The 22,363-nt window shown below is 41.0% G+C and overlaps 2 protein-coding genes across 4 annotated transcripts in view; one reads left to right on the plus strand and one right to left on the minus strand.

Annotated features, from left to right (window-relative positions):
- The window catches only part of LOC132378449 (SH3 domain-binding protein 5-like), a 74,186-nt gene extending 63,408 nt beyond the window's left edge, over positions 1 to 10,778 (plus strand). For both annotated transcript variants that reach the window (XM_059945375.1, XM_059945374.1), the window contains exons 8-9: positions 5,758 to 6,009; positions 8,111 to 10,778. In XM_059945375.1, the coding sequence (XP_059801358.1) occupies positions 5,758 to 6,009; positions 8,111 to 8,277 (419 nt within the window). In that variant the 3' untranslated portion in view covers positions 8,278 to 10,778. The remainder of the gene's footprint in view (positions 1 to 5,757; positions 6,010 to 8,110) is intronic.
- The window catches only part of capn7 (calpain 7), a 72,846-nt gene continuing 61,132 nt past the window's right edge, over positions 10,650 to 22,363 (minus strand). The window contains exons 17-21 of one of the 2 annotated variants that reach the window (XM_059945372.1): positions 21,175 to 21,320; positions 20,259 to 20,321; positions 18,767 to 18,897; positions 12,959 to 13,042; positions 10,650 to 11,635 (exon numbers count right to left, since the gene is read on the minus strand). In XM_059945372.1, the coding sequence (XP_059801355.1) occupies positions 11,491 to 11,635; positions 12,959 to 13,042; positions 18,767 to 18,897; positions 20,259 to 20,321; positions 21,175 to 21,320 (569 nt within the window). In that variant the 3' untranslated portion in view covers positions 10,650 to 11,490. The remainder of the gene's footprint in view (positions 11,636 to 12,958; positions 13,043 to 18,766; positions 18,898 to 20,258; positions 20,322 to 21,174; positions 21,321 to 22,363) is intronic. The other variant, XM_059945373.1, reaches the window with a different exon arrangement.

Here is a 22,363-nt window from a genome sequence, read left to right on the forward strand (position 1 = left end):
CTCTATCGTGTCCTATTTAAGTCTAGAGAAAATAAGAAGTCGGACATCCTTTAAATTTGAAGGAATCTGGTGATTCCCAAGGTTCAATATTTTCATATGATCTGATTTTTGTACTGATTCTCTTCCAGCTATTTTTTCAGAACCTTGGATGTGATCAGAGGGTCTCTCTTCTCTTGGTTTTTCTCTCAGGATGGACTGCCCAGTCCTTTTTTCTCCATTTAGGATAGTGGTTTTTTCTCTTTTCTTTTATATAAGAATTTCTAATAGTCCTTCCTTTCTTCATAAATTGATAAGAGGAGAATTATACATTCTATATCAAATTCATACTTTGTAGATCAACACTATGTGTGATTCTGATATTGTTTATTTTACCTTCTGGTATGTACTGCTATTGACATATATACCAGATATATCCTCCTTCTCTTTGTGTACACACTTTTTATTTTAAATCAATAAAAAGATTGAAAAAAGAAAGAAAGAAGCATTCAGCTGCACGACTCTGCAGTCCAAACTGATTTTACGTTATTATTAGCACAACCTCTCTTCCTTTTCCACTTTATCTCTTCTAAAAATTAAATACTCTGCAATTACTATCTCAATTAAATGACAGAGATAAAGCTGGGATTTCACCTTTCATTTTAGTTATGTTTTTGTCTTACGTAATACATGTCTTGCTTCTAAGAATCCAGCTGATAATTTTCATGCAGAATGAAATGTGGGTCTCTGAGTCACCGTACCTTTTCTCAGTTCAGACTGAAAATTTGTGCGGGTTGCCAGATTTATCCCAGATTATGTGAAAACATTTGTCGGCATAGACATGCAGTGATTGGTTAGTCTGAAGTAGGCATCTTGGTGACTGTTTGCACATGATGTCATTGCTCAGCCGTTCAACTGCTTTTGTGATGTGCTGCGTCACTCACAAGGACGTTCCGACTTGCAGTGATTGAGCTGATTGAGATTGGAAACGTTCATGTGTAACTGATGCACGACATCAGACTACATTCATGAACATTCAGTGAGCTCCATCATGCTTCCAAGGGGATTTGTTAACTCTGAGATTGCTGGATTTCTGTGCACGAAAAGTTCAGTGCAGAAATGCAGGTCTTTCTTGACGGGTGGTCGTCAGTGGCTGACTGCCCTCTGTATTTCTGGACTCACCACAGCAATCAGCCTTCCAACTCCCAGCTTCACGTTAAAACTGGCTGACCCCCCCACCCCAGGATCACTGACACGGGATAGAAGTGTATCAATTATGTCATTTTGTTCTACTTAGTTTCAAAGTGTTTTAAACACATTTTCAGGCATTCTCACCTTTTACATCCTTTGATTAAAAAAATATACATTTAATTGTGTTAGAATAGATATTGAGTTTCTCCTTCAGAGACTATTTTAAATGGTTAAACGGAGTTTGATGGCTGACAGGGTATTGATAAGGTGGGACTTTGGGATAAAATGCCAAAGGCCTTTTCATCCCTTGGAGTCAGATCTGTCTTATGGGGCTCCTCGGTGCAATTAATTATCTCATTTAGCCCTTTGAACCTAGAAATGGTGCTGGTAGGTCATTGGTAAATTAGTTTATTATTGTTATATGGACTGAACTATGGTGAAAAGCTGTTGCCTATTACATAGGGGAGCATAATTAGACCATTCAGCCCATCCAGTCTGTTCTGCCATTCTATCATGGCTGATTTATTATCCATCTTAATCCCATTCTCCTGCATTCTTCCCATAATTTTTGGTGCCCTGATTAACAAAGAACCTTCAACCTCCGCTGTAAATATACCCAATGACTTGGCCTGCAGAGCTATTTGTGGCAATGAATCCCACAGATTCACTGCCCTCTTGCTAAAGAAATTTTTCCTCATCTCTGATCTAAATGGGCGTTCGTAAATTCTGAGGCTGTGCCCTCTGGTCCTAGACTCACTCACTATAAGAAACATCCTTTCCACAACCACTTTATAAAGACCCTTTCAATATTCAGTAGGTTGCAGTAAGATCCTCCCTTTTTCTTCTAAACTCCAGCAAGTACAGGACCAGAGCTATCAAACGCTTCTCATATGTTTCACTCTCCTCTGGACCCTTGCCAATGTCACCGCATCTTTTCTTAGATAATGAGCCCAAAACTGCTCACAGTTCTCCCAAATGCAGTCTGAATAATGTCTTATAAAGCATCAGCATTACAGCTTTGCTTTTGTATTTTTGTCTTCTTGAAATGAACGTTGTGTTTGCTTTACTTGTCACCAACTCACCCTGAAAGATAACTTTTAGGGAATCCTGTACAAGGACTCCCAAGTCCCTCGGCATCTCTGATTTTTAATTTTTTTCCCCTTTTAGAAAACAGTCCACACCTTTATTCCTTCTGCCAAAGTACGTGACTGCACTTTCCCTACATTATGTTCCATCTACCACTTGCTTGCCCATTCCCTCAATCTGTCTAAGTCCTTCTGCAGACACCCTGCTTCCTCTATACTACCTGCCCCTCCACTTATCATCATCATCATCCACAGATAATTCGATATCCAGATAATGCCACATCTGTGGGACTGAGGAGGGGAAAAAAGGATCAGCCATGACTGAATGGTAGAGCAGACTGGATGGGCCAAATGGCCTAATTCTGCTCCTATGTCTTATACATAAGTAAGTAGAGATGGTAATAACAACAAATGTAGAATACAGAGAAAGTGTAGTATATCGGATAATTAATGTCCAAAGGCACAATGAGGTGGTTGGGAGATCAAGATCTTCTTTTAGGTGTAGTTTGGTACAATAAGGTAAAGGAACCTTTGGGAGACTGTGATCAAAATATGATTGATGTCACCCTGCAGTTTGAAAGGGAGAAGATAAATGATGTATCATTATTACAGTGGAGTAAAGGGAATGGCAGAGACAGGAGAGAGCAGCTGACCAAAGCTTATTGGAAGGGGACACCTCCAGGGATGATGGCAGAAAGCAATGGCTGGGGTTTCTGGTGGCAATTTGGAAGGTGCAGGATAGATACATCCAAAAGATGAAGAAGTATTCTAAAGGCAGCCTGGGCAACTGCTGGTCTTCCATTAAAAGAAAACCTTGCCCAGGCTTGCGCTGTGGAAACTTTCCAAGGCGCAAATCCATGGTCTATCGAGACTAACGGAGGCCTACATTCTAAAGGGATGATGAGGCACTGTGGCTGGCAGCATAAAGGCGAGAGAGAGGGCATATAGTATAGCGTAGGTTAGTGGGAAATCAGAGGATTGGGAAACTTTTTAAATTTTTTTTTGTAATTTATTTTTTATATTGAAGTTCATCATCAAACTAACATTTCCATAAGATGTATTTCAGTCATTGTACATATATATCACAAATCTCCATAAAGTATTTATCTGGGGTATACACTTATAGAAAAAAGTGGAAAGAAAAAATAAGCAAAAGGAAAGAACTATGTACAAGTAGGGAGTGATCTTTTTTTTACAACAGATTCATTGATTTGTGAGAATAAAATCAGGCCTATGAGGCATTATGTAGTTAAACCATTTTCCCCTGTATGAATCAAATTGTTCCAGCTTATGGTTAACAGATGCTGTTATCTTCTCCATTCTGTAAATGTCCATTGTAATTTCCATCCATATATTTAAAGTTGGGCTGTCCTGTGATAACCATTTCCTAGTAAGAGTCTTTTTACCAGCCACCAACAGTATATTCATTAAATATTTATCGCTTTTCAACCATTCTTGAGGTATATATCCAAAATATGTGGTCTTATGAATCAACAGGAAACAACTAAAAACCATAAGGAGAAAAAAGATGAAATACGAATGTAAGCTAGAAAGTAATTTGAAAGAGGATAACAAAACATTTTTCAGATATATAAAGAGTAAAAGAGTGGTGAGAATGGATATTGGACCACTGGAAAATGGCATTGGAGAGGTAGTAATAGGGGACAAAGACATGGTGGACAAACTTAATAAGTCTTAACTGTGAGAAAAACTAGCGGTATGCCAGCAATTTGGGAGTGTCAGAGGGCAGAAATGAGTGTGGTTGCTGTTAAGGTGCTTGGGAATCTGAGAGGTCACCTGGACTACACCCTAGGGGTTCTGATAGACACAGCTGAAGAGATTGTGGAGACATTAGTAATCATCATCTAAGAATCACTAGATTCTGTAATGGCTCTGAAGGACTGGAAAATTGCAAATGTCACTCCAGTCTAAAAACGGAGAGAGGCAGAAGCAGGGAAATTATAGGGCAGTTAGCCTGATTTCAGTGGTTGGGAAGATGTTGGAGTCCATTTTTAAGGATAAGATCTCTGGATACTTAGAGGCATATGGTAAAATAGGCCAACTGGTTTCCTTAAGGGGAAATCTTGACAAATATATTGGAATTCTTTGAGGAAATAACAGGCAGCCTTTTCTGGTTGGTTGCCAGTGACTAGTGGTGTTCCACAGGGGGCCGACGTTGGGACTGCTTCTTTTCATGTCATATGTCAATGACTTGAATGACAGAATTGATAGCTTTATGGGTAAGATTGTGGCTGATATGAAGATAGTAAAGGGGCAGGTAGTGTTGAGGAAGCAGGGAGTTTGCATTATGACTTATGCAGATTGGGAGAATGGGCAAAGAACTGGCAGATGAAATATAGGGGAGGGAAGTGAATAGTCTTGCACTTTGTTAGAAGGAATAAAGACATAGATTATTCTCTAAATGGGGAGAAAATTCAAAAATCAGGGGTGAAAGGGACTTGTGAGTCCTTGTGCAAAATTTCCTCAAGATTAACTTGCCGGTTGACTTGGTGGTAAGGAAGGCAATTGGAATGGTGACATACATTTTGAGGGGATTCGAATATAAGACCAAGCATATAATGCAGAGGCTTCATAAGGAATTGCTGGGATTGCACTTGTAGTATTCTGAGCTTTTTACACCCCTTTATCTAAGATGGTCCAGAGGAGATTCATGGGAATGATTCCAAGAATGAAAGGTTTAATGTATGAGGAATATTTGAAGGCTCTGGGCCTGTAGTCGCTGGAGTTTAGAAGAATAGGGGAAGTGGGTATTTCATTGAAACCTATCTAATATTGAAAGGTGTGGATAGAGTGTATATGGAGAGGATGTCTGGGACTATAGGGCACAGTCTCACAATAGAGGGGTGTACATTTAGTAGAGATGAGGAGGAATTTCTTTAGCCAGAGGGTAGTTAATCTGTGCAATCCATTGCCACAGACAGCTGTGGAGGCCAAGTCTTTGAGCATATTTAAAGTGGAGGATAATAGGTTCTTGATTTACTCAGGGTGTCGAAAGTTCTAGGAGAAAACCCAAGAATGGGGTTGAGAGGGTAAATCAGCCATGACGGAATTGCATAGCAGATTCGACGGAATTCTCCTCCTCTGTTTTATTCTGGTTTTATAAGAGGGCCATTCATTTCCTGGCATTGGGCCAAGTCCTTTATAATGGAAAAGGAAGCTTCTAAAGGATATGGGCATGTCCTCAAGTTGTGTTTGCACATTCATTTCCTCACAGGAACAGTGTTGAATGGATCTGCACATTAAATAGTTCGGATGACCTTTGAGGTCACACAATTAAAAAGTATTGTACACCGAAATCAGAAACAGCAAAGTAGACATAAAGCCACTCACCTGTGGTGCTCTGGATCCCGATAAGTTACATTGAATTGGAAATGTCTCTTGATTAATAAATTATGTTGTCCAGTCTAATGAAGCTAAATTTTGCTTAATGATGGATTTTTATTTAGATGCCAATTGATTTTCAGTAATTACCTCTCTTTTGCAGTGACATTTGAGATAGTTGATGACGGCAATTGCAGTGACCCTGTCTCTGAAGATTCGGAGAGCCAGTCGGAGTCCAGTTTAAGCTCCTGCCCAACCAGCCCACTGGACCAGCCAAACCCATTCCCCGCTGTGACTCGTTCCCCCAGCCTGGAACTGTTGAGTCCGGAGTCTGACTGTGCGACAGGTTCTCCCACTCTGGGGCCTCGTAGTGAATGCAGTGGAGCTTCCTCCCCGGAGTGTGAAGCTGAAAGAGGTCAGTGGTGCTTGAGGATTGCTCTGGAAGAGCAAGAGTTTTCCAGGGATGGGATTGTTGTGCCACTATATGTCATCCATTCACTTATTTTGTGATGTGGGCTTGCTGGGAAGCCGAGAATTTAATGCCTAACCCTATGCATCAGGGGCAGTCCTGGTGAAGTTTGTATCCAATGAACTTGCAGTTGGGGATTTAGACCCAGAGGTGATGAACAGTGCTTGTCTTGTAACAAATGCTTCTATGCACCCGGCCTTTTCAGGGTTTAGAGAGATGCTGAGAGTACAGTGGGCATGAGATGGTGCAGCCACTTCAGTGCAATACCCTGCTTCAGTAACAGTGAAGGAAGGGTAAAAGAGGCCTTTATCGTAAAGGACACTGAAAACTGGCCCAAATTCCCAGAGACCTGGTGCAGTAATGTCTGTGGTGCAGCAAAACAGTTTGGTTATGTCACTGACTACAGACCCCATTTCATGGGTGATGTCCTCTGCATGGTTCATGCCAATGTTTGAGGGCTCCATTACAGTCAACCGTGCTTGGGAGCAGTTTCAACCAGTCTGGTGATCCAAAGGTTAAGAAACTGTGATTACTTGAGTGTAGTTTTAGCTTTTTTTGTTGGGGGGGGAAGGGTAACTTGTTTACCAATTGATGTTTTGGCGCTGCTGGCGTTTTCCAGTATATGCTGAAAATCTTAAATAGAAGCAGAACCGTTCAGCAACTCAGTAAATATGTGCTGGAGAAGCAGTTACTCTTTCAAGGCAAAGCCCTTTGATGGTTCATGATGGTCTAAATTCAAAAGCATTAACTCATTTTCTCATTCTATACCTGCTGTCTGAGCGGTTGAGTGCTCCAGCATTTTCTGGGTTTAATTTTAAATGGGATAATGTATAGGAAAAGGATAAGTAATGAGTATTGGGCCTCTGGGGAAACTCTTGAATTTGGATTAGGCAAGTGTAAATCTCCCCACTGTTTCCTTTCTCTATTCCATCCCGCTCTCCAACTACTTCAGCTTCAGTGCATCAGAATCAGGAATAAAGAGTCAGTCATTCACATCATTTCCAGTCGTCGGGTGGCAGGCTACCACAGCACATTCCTTGTTTTGGTTGTTTCTTCTCCCTTTCAGGTCTGCTCGGGTTTCACCTTAGCGTTTGCCTTTCAGGACTGCTGCAACTCCAGCTTGGTTGGTCAGCGCCCAGGTCCGGATCACCCTGTGTCCGCTACTTCTGTGCCCTTCACGTGGCTCACTGTCACTTTGCTCTGCTTTCCCAGCTTGTTCGTGCTTCACCTAAGCTGGCACGCTGACTTGCCACCCCGAACATCTCTACATTTTGAGGTCCTCTTCCAATCACACTGCTGCAGGTTACTGTTGCACTTCCCTTGTTTAGTTGCCCATTCTCTCTGTTAATCCCTGCCCCTGATTCACTTTATACAGTCCACAGGCTGTTCATCCTTTCAGGTGCCGTTGAGCTCTACCCTTTCAGGTCTGTTTAAAATGTGCACTGCCCTCTCCCCTTCAGGTTCGTCTGAGCTGCACTTATGCCATCGTCCTTTCAGGTCTGCTTAAACTCTGTCGGGCCTTCACCTTTTTAGCTCTGTAGCCTGTTCTGTCCCTTTCAGGTCCACCCTGCTGATTGCACACCCATTTTACCAGATCCATTAACGATCAGCCTGCTGGCATTGTGATTCTCCCTGATCCCTGCTACGACTGTGTCCTATATGTGTTTACTCTTGCTTCCATCTTCTTAGCTTCACCCAACCGGTTGTGCTGACTTGTCATTCACTTCACATTTCCCAGTCCACGTCTAATTGGCTTGCAGCCCGTCACTGCCACACACTTCTTTAATTGTCTCCTCCCCCTACCTATCCCATTCCTGGTTCACGGATACAAACTTAGAGCACCAACTTCACTCTGATGTTAATCCTGATTGTGATTGAAAAGCATGTGTGTGAAAGTAATATGATTAAATCCATTTTAGAATTGAGTCATGTTTATTTTTCCACAACAAATAGTCTATTCAGTGATCCATGAATGGTTTTATTGGCATTTATTGAAATGAAATTGAAGTTACTAATCTTCAATCAATGTTATCTATTATTTGGACAGGGTGCAGGGCTGCTGTTGAAAAGGACAAACTGATTAACCAACAAGCCATTGATGAGACTGCTCTGAAGATTAGAGTAACGCAAATTTCAGTCAAATGCACAAGTCCAAAGGAGAAACAGATTTCGGGAATAGAAGTCTGCCATTTGGCTGGCTCCCCGACTTGTTAACTATGGTGTGAACCAGCATCTTAAACATGCCAGAAAATACCTGCCACCAACTTACTCATTCACAATCCAGGCCTTTTAATTGCCGTCTAACTACTTATTGAAAGGTTTCTTCGAAATGTGGTTGGTATATCTAATTGAGATGTAAAGGAGCCTTGGGGAAGTTTTTGGATTGAAAAGTCTTGGACATAGCAATTTGATTTTGGACAGGAGGCAAAGTAGCAGCAACTGCCTTGTGCTGGTGAAGTGGATTTGAAGATTGATATTTTTTTGCTGCAATCGATGACCTATATGTACATGGCAGAGGAGGAACACTAATTGAGAGGCTATGCTTTGTTCCACTCGTACTGTGTGCAGTATTTATATGTGCCACTTCGTTGTGTCTCTCTTCCCACGGAGACCTGCTGTGTTCTTGTGTTGACAAGTGTGCTACTGCATTGAGGATCTGCAGTGCATCTTTACAGCAGAATTAGTTTCACACTGCAAAAGCAGACCTGAAGCCACTGCTCCTATTTCCTGTTGTTCAGAAAGACTTACAATAAGAAAACAAACTACAATGCTGAGGGTCCTTCACTTCCTGTGAATGGTGTGTGTTTAACAGGAGTGGAGCAACATGTTTACTATCTGAAAAGGTAGATCTGGCATTGTTAAACGTCTTTCCTGTTCCATCATATCCTTGTAATCACGTGGAAGAAAACAAAAGATTTCTGGAGAAAGCTGGCCATTGATATTTGGCTTAGAAATTGTAGCATTTTCACTGACAAGTTAAAGTTCTTTGTTGGCCATAAATTTGCATAAAACCAAGTACACTACAGGTTTTGCTGCTGAGAAACATCTGCCTGTGCAATTGACAGAAAAATATCAGACCGGATGAGTGCACTGGGAATCCAGATCGTAAAACATAGCTCCTGGGCTTTAGTTCAGGGGAGAAGAGAGATCTGGTTTGCCGAAGGGATTTTATTTTTGCCTTGTAAGTAAAGTAACCAATGAGAAAGCTTGCATGCCTTATATTTATGTTCAAAACATAACATACACACACAATAGATTGATAATCATTAAGTACTATTTTGAGCATTAGTTTTTTTGTACAATTCAGTATTGTAAAATTGTGTATAGTTCCACATTTTTAATATGGGTTTTGTCATTAAATATGCCTCATCATTCTAAATACATGTATAGTCATTACTGTGTTTGTGTTAATCCATCTTATATAGTAACAGTGACACTGAGTGGCTATGACATTTTAACCTAAAGGTAACTTCAACTTGATTGCATTCTAAATCAACAAGTCTGTACAGCTGAATGAACTATTTGCTTCATGCCAATTTGGCAAGAATAAAAACAATGGATATGGAATAAGGACAAAAAAAATCTCGGATCTCCTAATGGACTATCATACTGGTTTTGGAAGCTTTTGAGTTGTCTATCATTTTGGTTTAACACAATATTTTGCATGTTAGGTTTAAAAAAAAATCTTTCCATTAGGAACATGAACACCAACGATAACTGTTCCATATTCAGCACAACACAGAGGTTTCAGTTTAAAAAAATGTTTAAAAAATTGAGTTTTAAAATAGCTGACTTTTGTTCTAAATTGCAAAATCTCATTCTTAATAAATGAAGCATTATATATTTAATAAGTGCCCCACTGTATTACCAGAAGACATGGGAGCAGAATTAATCAATTTGACCCGTTGAGTCTGGCCACCGTGGCAGATTTATTATCCCTAGCAACTCTATTTTCTTACTTCCTTTTCCTCTTAACGTTTGATGCCCTTACTAATCAAGAACCTGTCGACCTCCGCTTTAAATATATTCAATTACTTGGTCTCTACAGCCATCGGTGGCAATGAATTCCATAGATTCACCAGCCTCTGGCTAAAGAAATTCTTCCTCATCTGTTCTAAAGGGATGTCCTTCTATTCTGAGGCTGTGCCCTCTGTTCCTCAACTCACCCCCTATAAGAAACATCCTCTCCACATCAACTCCACCTAGGCCTTTCAATAATTCATAAGTTTCAATGAGATCACGCCCTCATTCTTCTAAACTCCAGCAAGTACTAGAGCCTTCAAAGGTTCCTCATATGTTAACCCTTTCATTCCCAGAATCGTTCAAGTGAGCCTCCTCTGGACACTCTGCAATCTTATGGTGAGAAATTAGCTGTTACATTTCTTCCAGTGCAAATGCAACAAATTTTAAGATGATTGTAAATTGTCACCAACCTCTCAAAGCATTGAAAGGCGCTATACACTCTAAGTGGCCTTTGTTCCCATCATGCTCCCTTTAATGGAGTCAGGAGCCTGGATGACAGAGATTGTAACTGAACATTACCAACCCTTTGGAGTAGGCATGAACAACTTCACACAATTGAACAGTCATGACAAAATATTGATTTTTATTCTACATAATCCAAGATGTGCAGACACTTCAGAGGAACCTGTAAAGTTTTTGTCTTCAAAGTAAACTTATCATAAAGAAAAGTTCTGCTTTCTCACAAATCATTGTCAGAAAACATAACTTTCCAGTTCTTATTTAGTGAAATACTAAATAAAAATAGATAAAAATATATAATCTACAATAGAAATATGAATGAACAATTGCTAGACCAGTATTCACCCTTGTTAAAATGAAAAGAATTAACATTACAAACATTAACTGGTCTTTGGTTTATTATACATTGCACAGTTCCCTTAGACGTGAAGTACCTTCAGTAACTTTGATGGCCGTTTTCATGTAGTTTAAAGGCTCCCGAACAATTCTTGTCTCATGCCATCAGTAAAGACTAACACAAGTTGTATCAGAGCTTTATAGTGTAAAATACAACCCATTACCATCTGAAACTAAGCGAACGTGTAATCCTGGGCAGGAGCAGCCACAAATGAGATTCCAGTAGAGTCCAGTTATATTCTACAGCCAAATTATACATGAATTGATTTATGTAAAAATATAAAATACAGTTAAGGGCTCCTTCATTTAAAAAGTATACAAGAAATTCAATCACAAGTGGAATTTCTTCCTTGTCATTGAACTAACTTTGCATATCTTGCTTGACTTCCAGTGAAAGAATAGAAAGATCTTGCAGAGTCTCTGATAAATTCCGCAAAAATGAATAAATTCCGACTGGTGCCTCAGAAAAGTGCTCCTTTTAAAAAATAACTAGCATATACATTATTTGACAAATGTTAAGTGTAAAGGTGATCCAAACAAGCTCTTGGCTCACTGTAACTGAGTAACCTTGAGTGGGATAGTACTGTGGAAATCTAAGAAGAAGGGGCCTTCCTGATGAGGAAGGAAGGTAGTGGGGATGATGTTGTAAACTCCAGCAGGTACACGCTCTACTTCTGAATAGCAAAACCCACACCTGCAACAGAAGGAATGCACACGTTAACGCCTACAGATTGCACAGACTGTAAAAACTGGCTAATTTATACAATACCTCAGCACAATAAGCTTTAGCCAAAATTGTAGCCTAGGCAAGACAGAAGCCAATTTATGATTGAAATTTCAAGGAGGAATGTGATTGTCTCCAGATAATCTGATTCACAGATGCCAGGTGAAGAATGTACTAGCCTTACACTCTTTGAAGTAGTGTGTTGGAATATTTTACATACATGCAAAGTCAATACATTTTGGTTTAATTTCTCATCCAAAAGTCACCGTGCATACAGTATTGCCTCAGCACTGCACATGGATTAATAACCTGGCTATTGTACTCATGACTTTGGAATGTCTTAAATTGATTCCAGGATTGAATGGCTTGACATATGAAGAGCATTTGCTGTCTCCGGGCATGTATTCACTGGAATTCAGAAGAACGAGGGGTGACTGGATTGAAACCTATTAAATGGTGAAAGGCCTTGATAGAGTGGATGTGGAGAGGATTGATCCCAAGGTGAGCATGTCTAAGACCAGAGGACACAGCCTCAGAATAGATGGGCACCCTTTTTAGAATGGAGATGAGGAGGAATTTCTTCAGCTAGAGAGTGGTGAATCTGTGGAATACTTTGCCACAGGTAGCTGTGGAGGCCAAGTCTTCATGTATATTTAAGGCAGAGGTTGATAGATTCTTGATTGCTCAGGGTATGAAGGGAAATGGGGAGAAGGCAGGAGATTGGGGCCAAGAGGAAAATTAGATCAGCCATGGTGAAGACCAGACTCGATGAGCCAAATGGCCCAATTCTGCTCCTATATCTTATGGTCTTAAGTGCACAATCTTGTGTCTGAGGCAAAGTGCAGCAAGTGAACCAATGCTTGAGTGTTTATGGAACTTCTCTACTAATATAGAACTTTTATAGAGAGCAACCAGATGGCGCATGGATTACTACCCAGTTTCTTAAGCAGGAAGAAATGGCCAACATTAACTCAGGAGCTTGAATTGACAGGAGGGTTTAGAAATCCAAAGGATGAGTACATTGGCTATTGTACAGAGAGGTTTCTCGGGATGAATTGGTGCCAGAAGAGAGTTTATTTGAGGGGATACAGAAATGGACTGATATGAAGAATCAACTCTTTTGCAAAAGTAAAGGCACTATCTGTAAATCAGCATGGGATGAGCTGCAACAACAGCACCCGCCTCTGCACCTCACCGGCAAGAATAACTTTTAATTTTACTTTCAGTATTTCAGGAACTAGGAAACAACTACCATCATTGGATGTGATATTAATAAAAAGCACACAACTATACCTATAATCTCCACTGGTCTTTTTATGGAATTCATTATCTCCGGTTGTTGAGACAGTTACAATTTCAAAACCAACACTGTACTGCCTGCAAAAATAAAAACAGGAAAAATACAAATGAACATTAAAAATAGTACATCAACAACTGTATTTATGATTATAATCTTAGTTATGATTTCCCTCTCTGCCCCCTTCCCACTTTATTAGGATGTATCTAATAAAATTGCTACTAAATATTCCCCATGGTGTTTTGCTGCTGTAGTGCAACCACTTCAAGGCTCAAAGTGCTGAATGTTCATTTAATTCCAAACAGTCTACTAATCATTATAGAATGTCTCTCTGGTGCTTCCCACTGTGTCGCCTCTCCCTTCCCTTTTTCTCAATCATAATTCCTCTGCTCCCTTCCCATTCTTCAGTCCACAATAGTGACCCAGATCAGAATCAGGTTTATCATTACTCACATATGTCATAAAGTATGTTTTTCTTTGCAGCAGCAATGGAGCGCAAAGCATTAAATTACTACAGTACTGTGCAAAAGTCTTAGGCACCCTACCTATACACAAGTGCTTAAGACTTTCGTACAGTTGGATAGAGAGATAACGCAAGGGCCTGTGAGGATCCTTCTGGTATGAATTAACATGGGTCAAATCAGTGTCCTGGTTTTCAACTCTTGATCTTATACCATATCCACAGTACGCCAAGTATTGCCCACAGGATTTTTGCACTTATTTCGTCAGTAGACCATTGTTAGCAATGTGGAGATTTAATGGTTGGTGCATATCCAACCTATCTGCTTTCCCTATTTTCAATGTTTACTCCTCCAGAATAAAGTTATTTTCATAAATATTGTACAGAAAGAATGGCATTAACAGCCTGGGGAAAGCAGACCACTGCACAATTTAGAGCGTTTCACATTCTAAAGTACAATATTTTGTATGGGAAACTTTCTACCCAGAAGATATTCCCAGTAAAATAGATATTTTTGTATGGCTGTATGGGTCCCAAAGAAATTTCCTGAGTTATTATTGCCTGTGCCATGCGACAGCGAGTATAGGAATAGAATGAGGTTCAGGATAAATGCGTGGTTGAGGGATTGGAGCAGGGGGCAGGGATTCAGATTTCTGGATCATTGGTACCTCTTTTGGGGCAAGTGTGACCTATAAAGAAAGGTTGGGTTGCACTTGAATCCGAGGGGGACCAATATCCTAGCAGGGAGGTTTACAGAGGCTACTGGGGAGAGTTTAAACTAGAATTGCAGGGGGGTAGGAAACTGAAGAGATGGAAGAAGGGGCTGCTGACCCACAAATTGAGAACGCTTGTAGATAGTGTGAGAGGGAGGATAGGCAGGTGATAGAGAAGGGATACATTCAGACTCATGATTTGAGATGTGTCTATTTTAATGCAAGGAGTATCATGAACAAAGCGGATGAGCTTAGAGCATGGATCTGTACTTGGGGCTATGATATTGTGCCCATTACAGAGACTTGGATGGCTCAGGGGCAGGAATGGTTACTTAAGAGTGCCAGGCTTTAGATGTTTCAGAGAAAGAGGCAAAAGAGGTGGGGGCGTGGCACTGTTAATCAGAGATCATGTCACGGCTGCAGAATGGAGGAAGTCATGGAGGGATTGTCTACTAAGTCTCTGTGGTTGGAAGTTAGGGACAGCAAAGGGACAATAACTTCTACCAGCTGATTTTTTATAGACTACCCAATAGTAACGGGGAAATCAAGGAGCAGATAGGGAAGCAGATTCTGGAAAGATGCAATAATAACAGGGTTGTCATGGTGGGAGATTTTAATTTCCCCAATATTCATTGGCATTTCCCTAGAGCAAGGCATGTAGATGGGGTGGAGTTTGTTAGGTGTGTTCAGGAAGGTTTCCTGACACAATATGTAGATAATCCTTCAAGAGGAGAGGTTGTACTTTATCTGGTATTGGGAAATGAACCTGGTCAGGTGTCAGGTCTCTCTGTGGGAGAGCATTTTGGAGATAGTGATCACAATTCTATCTCCTTTAGCATAGCATTGGAGAGGGATAGGAACAGACAAGTTAGGAAAGCGTTTAATTGGAGTAAGGGGAAATATGAAGCTATCAGGCAGGAAATTGGAAGCATAAATTGGGAAAAGATGTTCCCAGAAATGTGGCAAATGCTCAGGTGATATTTGTGTGGCATTTTGCATAGGTATGTTCCAATGAGACAGCGAAAGGATGGTAGGGTACAGGAACCGTGGTGTACAAAGACAGTTGAATATCTAGTCAAGAAGAAAAGCCTACAAAAGGTTCAGAAAACTAGGTGATGAAAGAGATCTAGAAAATTATAAAGGCTAGCAAGAAGGAGTTAAGAAATAAATTAGGAGAGCCAGAAAGGGTCATGAGAAGGCCTTGGCGAGCAGGATTATGGAGAACCCCAAGGCATTCTGCAAGTATGTGAAGAGCAAGTGGATAAGATGTGAGAGAATAGGAACAATCAAGTGTAACAGTGGAAACGTGTGTATGGAACTGGAGGAGATAACAGAGGTACTTAATGAATACTTTGTTTCAGTATTCACTATGGAAAAGGTCCTTGACGATTGAAGGTATGACTTACAGCAGATTGAAAAGCTTGAGCATATAGACATTAAGAAAGAGGGTGCGCTGGAGCTTTTGGAAGGCATCAAGTTGGATAAGTAACCGGGACTGGACGAGATATACCCCAGCCTACTGTGGAAGCCAAGGGAAGAGATTGCTGAGCCTCTGGCAATGACCTTTGCATCATCAATGGGGACAGGAGAGGTCCTGGAGTATTGGAGGGTTGCAGATGTTGTTCCATTACTCAAGAAAGGGAGTAGAGATAGACCAGGAAATTACAGGCCAGTGAGTCTTACTGCAGTGCTTGGTAAATTGATGGAGAAGATCTTGAGAGGCAGGATTATGAACATTTGGAGAGGAATAATATTTGGAGAGGAATAGTCAGCATGGCTTTGTCAAAGGCAAGTCGTGCCTACGACCCTGATAGAATTTTTTGAGGATGTGACTAAACACATTGTTGAAGGAAGAGCAGTAGATGTAATGTATATGGATTTCAGCAAGACATTTAATAAGGTACCCCATGCAAGGCTTATTGAGAAAGTAAGGAGGCATGGAATCCAAGGGGACATTGCTTTGTGGATTCAGAACTGGCTGCCCACAGAAGGCAAAGAGTGGTTGTAGACGGGTCATATTTTGCATGGAGGTCGGTAACCAGTGGTGTGCATCAGGGATATGTTCTGGGACCACTTCTCTTCGTGATTTTTATAAATGACCTGGATGAAGGAGTGGAGGGATGGGTTTGTTAATTTGCTGATGACACAAAGATTGGGAGTGTTGTGGATAGCGTGGAGGGCTGTCAGAGATTACAACGGGACATTAATAGGATGCAAAACTGGGCTGAAAAGTGGCAGATGGAGTTCAACCCACTTAAGTGTGAAGAAGTTCATCTTGATAGGTCAAATATGATGGCAGAATATAGTATTAATGGTAAGACTCTTGGCAGTGTGGAGAATCAGAGGGATCTTGGGGTCCGTGGCCAAAGAGCACTCAAAGCTGCTTTTGATGGTGCATTGGACTTCATCAATCGTGGGATTGAGTTCAAGAGCTGAGAGATAATGTTGCAGCTATATAGGACCCTGGTCAGACCCCACTTGGAGTACTGTGCTCGGTTCTGGTCGCCTCATTACAGGAAGGATGTGGAAACCATAGAAAGGGTGCAGAGGAGATTTACAAGGATGTTGCCTGGATTGGGGAGCATGCCTTATGAGAATAGGTTGAGTGAACTCGGTCTTTTCTCCTTGGAGCGACAGAGGATGAGAGGTGACCTGATAGAGGTGTACAAGATAATGAGAGGCATTGATCGTGTGGATAGTCAGAGGCTTTTCTCCCCAGGGCTGAATTGGCTAACACAAGAGGGCACAGTTTTAAGGTGCTTGGACAGAGGGGATGTCAAGGGTAAGTTGTTTTTTTTCATGCAGAGAGTGGTGAGTATGTGGAATGGGCTGCTGGCAACTGTGGTGGAGGCGGACACAATAGGGTCTTTTAAGAGGCGCCCGGATAGCTACATGGGGCTTAGAAAAATAGAATGCTATGGGCAACCCTAGGTAATTTCTAAAGTAAGTACATGTTTGGCACAGCATTGTGGGCCGAAGGGCCTGTAATGTGCTGTAGGTTTTCTATGTTTCTATTTGTATATTGGAAACTCTGCCAATGCAGCTCTTCAGAATAGAGAATACTGCAAAATGAGCTAATTGTGGTTTGTAAGATTACTCAGGGGATTGAAATGTCTTTGCCAGAAACATACAAACACTATTAAAATTGAAGTAAATAATTAAAAAAAGAGTAAACCCTTAAAAAAAATCAATGAGATCAGACCAATAAGAAGTAACTGAAATGTAGTTTGTCTCCACTGCTGATTGTTCATGGTCCTCTAATCCCCATTAAAGCCAGAAGAGACAGTTTCCCAGTTGGATGCCAGCGAATCTCTGCAGACAGAGGTTTGCTGCTGAGTTCCATGTAATTGTGGATGCTCTAGACTTAATGTTGGTTTACACAGTTAAAGGTCGAGCGTTCCACTGGGAACCAGTGTTAATTAGCCAATGAGGGCCAGCTCACTGTAACACAGAGTCACAGAAACAGGCCCTTTGGTCCCTGGTCCACGCTGACCAAAGCATCCTTCCTTCCTGTGTCCCCCCTCCTCACTAAGCCCAGTTGCCCATGTTTGACCCATAAACTTCTTGCTTCTTAAATGTTGCATCTGTATCTGCCTCAACCACTTCCTCTGGCAGCTCATTCAAGGTATTCACCCCTTTGCGTAAAGGTCATCTCTCAGGCCTGATTTAAATCTCTCCTGTTACCTATCTATGATGGCACCGCACATTGTCCTGCACTTCAGGGAATAAAGGGTCAGAGTGGCCCACCTTTCCCTAAACTCAGGCCCTTGAGTCCAGGCAGCATCCTTGAAGCCTCCTCTGCACCTTCTTCAGCTTAACAATATCTTACCCGTACCTGGGTGACCAAAACTGTACACGATACCCCAAGTGGAACCTTATGTAACTGCAATATAATGTCCCTGCTCCTAAATTTGATGCCTTGACTAATGAACCCTGCTAAACACCTTCTTCACCACTCTGTCTACTTGTGTGGCCACTTTCATCAAACTGTGCACTTATACTCCAGGTACCTCTGTTCCACAACAATGCCATTCACCATACAAGTCCTACAGTCTGTACAAGTTCTACTTTGAAAAGGAAAGTGGAATACCCTAACTTTTCCCTCCAAGAGGACCGCAAACTTGTCATGGGGTTTCAAGGCTTGTGTGCCTCGATGACCCGGAGAGCTATGTTGGCTGGAGTCAGGGCTTTTTGCTTTGGCTGTTGGTAGGGTCACCCATGCAAACAGGTCAAAGAACAGAGGCCAGATGAAGAGTGGTCCACTGGTTCTCCAGGTCTGGAGGGTTCAGCTCAGGGCTAACAACACTGACTGGTAGAACAACAGTGGAACAGAAACAGCAAGAATGATGTAGAATCCTTCTACATCTGAACACTACGGTATTCCTGAGTCTCCAGCCGACTTGCACGACCGATAGTAGTGAAAACCGAGCTACTGACATGTTGAAGAAAGCCCTGAACACTGCCTGCTGTGGAGGACCTTCACTGTTGCTCTAAACACCTGCAGCATAAAGGGCAGTAGAGACTTCAATGCTTTAATAACATATCAAATAGGAATACTTACTGCCATAGAAATAAACAAACAAAATAAACAGTTATTCTTGAATCCCAGGTTATTTTTGTTCTTTACTGACCTGGGGCCCCGTAGTTCAATCAACAACGGCCCTGTTTTCTCTGCAGTGATCTGGTAAATTGGATTCATTTTGTAAGTGTCTCTATAGTTTCCGCATCCGCCTGCAGACTGACCTTTCCACTGACCGTTAACCTGCCACAATCACACACACATAGTAAAAAGACAAATTTAGAGACACAAGTGCAAATGCTGGAACTTGAGGCAACACACAAAGTGCTGGAGGAACATAGTGGGGCAGGCAATATCTATGGAGGGAAATGGACCATCAACATTTTGGGCTGAGACCCTTCATCTGGACTGAAGACCATCCATTTCCCTCTATAGATGCTGCTTGACCTACTGAGTCCCTGCACACTTTGTGTTGCAGTAAAGAAAATATTACTTCTGGTTACAGAATTTCAAGATCAGGCACTAGACTGTTTGCTACAGTGGGAAACACAGATGAGTTACACAACATTTATTGGTTCAAGGATGTTCTGTCGTTCAAAGCTGTTTGACTAAATTTATACACTTTTCATTACCCCAAACATCCCCAGTTAACAAAATTCTGCTAACCACAGAAGTAAAGTTAATGGATGGATCTTGAAAACCAACAAAATACTTTCATCTTAATAGCCCTGCCATTATCAGGATCAACAGTTTTTGAACTCCAGGAGTGACTGCCAGAGTATCTCTGGCTAATGTTTATCATGGGATTGTGAAAAAATTGCTTTAACAAAACACAGAAAACATTAGCCCACACTGTCAAGGGCATATTCACAAATTTGCATTAATAATGAAGGCACTGAAGCTACAAGATGGGAACGTGTCACTTGCCCAACCAGAACATGCTGACAGGAGCAAAGAATCGCGGAAGTCCAAGACAACTACAGAAAATGCCAGATGCATTCACGCAGATCAGGCTGTATATGTGTGGAAAGGGAAACTGAGTCAGCTTTTCAGGTTGATGACCCTAAATCAGATGATACGGTCACTAGTGCCCGATCTGCTCCATCAGCAGATAATCCTGAGAGTTCTAACCAAGAATTGTACAGAAAACAAAACCCTTCCTTTCTACTTTTGATATTGACTAACAAATAAAATTCTACGGAGGAATGGGATGCATAACATATTTCATTCAAAGAAGCTGCACTGGCACAAGGATCTGCTGCATCGTTAAGATTCACTACCGTGCTATCTGGGTGCCACTTATTTTAGATGGCCAGGGAATTTTTAAGTAGAGTTATTCATGAAACCCAAACATGAGAGCATCTAATGGAATAGCACTGTGTTTATGGTGATCTACCAACACTTTGCTACTTTTATGAACCAAAGATTTATTTTATAAAACTTTTATTCAAAATTATAGGCAGACATCCCTTCTGTGGATAACATATCATCTTAATTCAATGTACATCATTACTAATCATAAGTATACTTAAATATACCTGAGATTTTATAGATAAGCAAGCAGCTTTTAATTTATTGTCTCTTGGCAGAAAAAAGCTACTCACCCGCTTATTGTGTGTGTAAGGGAATGGGATTTTAGAAAATGTAAACTTGCTCATGGAATATACCTGTAGGAAGGAACAGAAATCTTGTGATTGATAACACAATGTTTTTCTTTGCTGTAAAACACAGCATGCTGAGTAACGTGTTCAGAGTTGTGAAAGAGGAAGTTTAAACAAGGCTTAGACAGATAGATTATTGATTGCAGAGGAAATTACAGGGTCAATGTAGCATTATAAGCTCACACATATACAGTATTAGAAGAAGAATAAATAAAAAGCAAATTAACTTAAACAGTTTAACAAGAGGGGGTCATCACTTCCCCGGCTATAGGTTGACTCATTACAGAGCTTTATACCAAGGGTAAGAATGACCTCATATACTCGGCCATCAGGCTCCATGTGTCAACCTATAGCTTAACAAGATACTTTGTATTCTGTATTCGTGAATCAGAGTTTTTGGAAAATGTTCATCACCATTTTTTAAAATTTTACTTCCCCCCCCCAAATTGTCATCTTATTCCTCAAGTTGCTTCCTTTCTGAAAGTATCAACTTATTATTCTGGTCTGGCTGCAATAGCGGCTTGGGTTTGCCATCAATGTTCGGCAAAGAGCTATTCAAACTCCCTTGTGAGTAGCCATTCACCCTTCTATAGCTTTTTCAAGATGACATGTGCAAAACTGGTTAATTGTGCATCCCATAGCTGCTGAATCTAATCACAACAAGAGATCCAAATATGGAAGCTATACTGACACTATAACTTTGAGGGAACACTGCAGTGACATGGTGTTGTCTATCAGGTTTGGTGCCACGGCAAATGGCAGGAATCAGCTTAAACAGATCAAGCACAGTGTCAAATTTCACAGAAATCTTATTTTTATCTTGTAGCTGACGACAATAATGAGGGAATAATATGCTTACCCTGATTGTGTAATGGATGGTGTTCTGCTTTTCGTACTGAGACACCACTAAAGTAAACGTATTTGTCCCTGGTGTGGACAGCGTGATCTTGGTCAGATAATGAGGGCTGTTTATTCGAATCCCATCAATGAATGGAGCAGGATCATCTACATGAGATTTGAAAATAAATTTATCAGACTAGCTCAGACTTTCAGACCACAAGTAGCTAACAATAATACTCAATGCACAAAAAAACTGGAGGAACTCAGTGGGGCAGGCAGCATCTATAGAGGGAAATGGACCCTCGCTGTTTTAGGTCAAGAACCTTCATTCAAGATGGCTTGCTGTCAATTTTCAGTACACAAGTGTAAAGGAGAACAAAATGATCGTTACTCTAGATCTGATGTAGCACACCAACCGTTTTGTTCTTCTGCAGTGAAAGAAGGGAGACAGTCAGATGAAGAGAGAGGATGGAGCAGCTCTTTACACTGGCTATCTCCCCTCTTTCAGTTCAGATGTAGGGTCTCAACTCAAAACACTCTCTGTTCCTTCCATAGATGCTGCCCGACCCTTTGAGCTCCTCCAGCATCTTGTTTGCAAACCTTACATATCTGATAACACCAACAGGAACGTGCACCCTGTGGAAGCCATCCGAATACAGAGAGATAAAGTGGCATCAGAATACAAGTGAAAATTTGGAGATTATTCCGATGCTCATTTATTATTTAGTAAGCTGGAATATTAAAGCTGCGTTAAGGTTTTAAACAATTAAAATTACATGGACTTATAAAGATAGAATCCGCATAGAGTTCCAAGGCGGCATGGTAGTGTAGTGGTTAGCACAACGCTTTACAGAGCAGGCGACCCAAATTCGATTCTCACTGCTGCCTGTATGTTCTCCCCGTGACCACGTGGGTCTCCTACCACAGTCTAAAGACCTACCAGTTGGTAGGTTAATTGGTCATTGTAAGTTCTCCTGTGATTAGGCTAGGGTTAAACCCAGGTTTTGCTGGGTGGCGTGGTTCGAATTATTTCATGCTCTATCTCAATACATAAATTTCCACACATCAGTATTTTCGAACAAAAATTGTGTCTATAGTTTCGATGTGCCACTTAAATAGTTTAAATCCATTTCTAATAATTTCCTCAGCTCTCAGTTATAGTAAAGCAGTCTTTGGGCAGAATATTATTAGCAAGTTCACAACGTTGC

The sequence above is a fragment of the Hypanus sabinus genome, chromosome 20 (assembly GCF_030144855.1).
Source record: "Hypanus sabinus isolate sHypSab1 chromosome 20, sHypSab1.hap1, whole genome shotgun sequence".
Taxonomy (NCBI): Eukaryota; Metazoa; Chordata; class Chondrichthyes; order Myliobatiformes; family Dasyatidae; genus Hypanus; species Hypanus sabinus.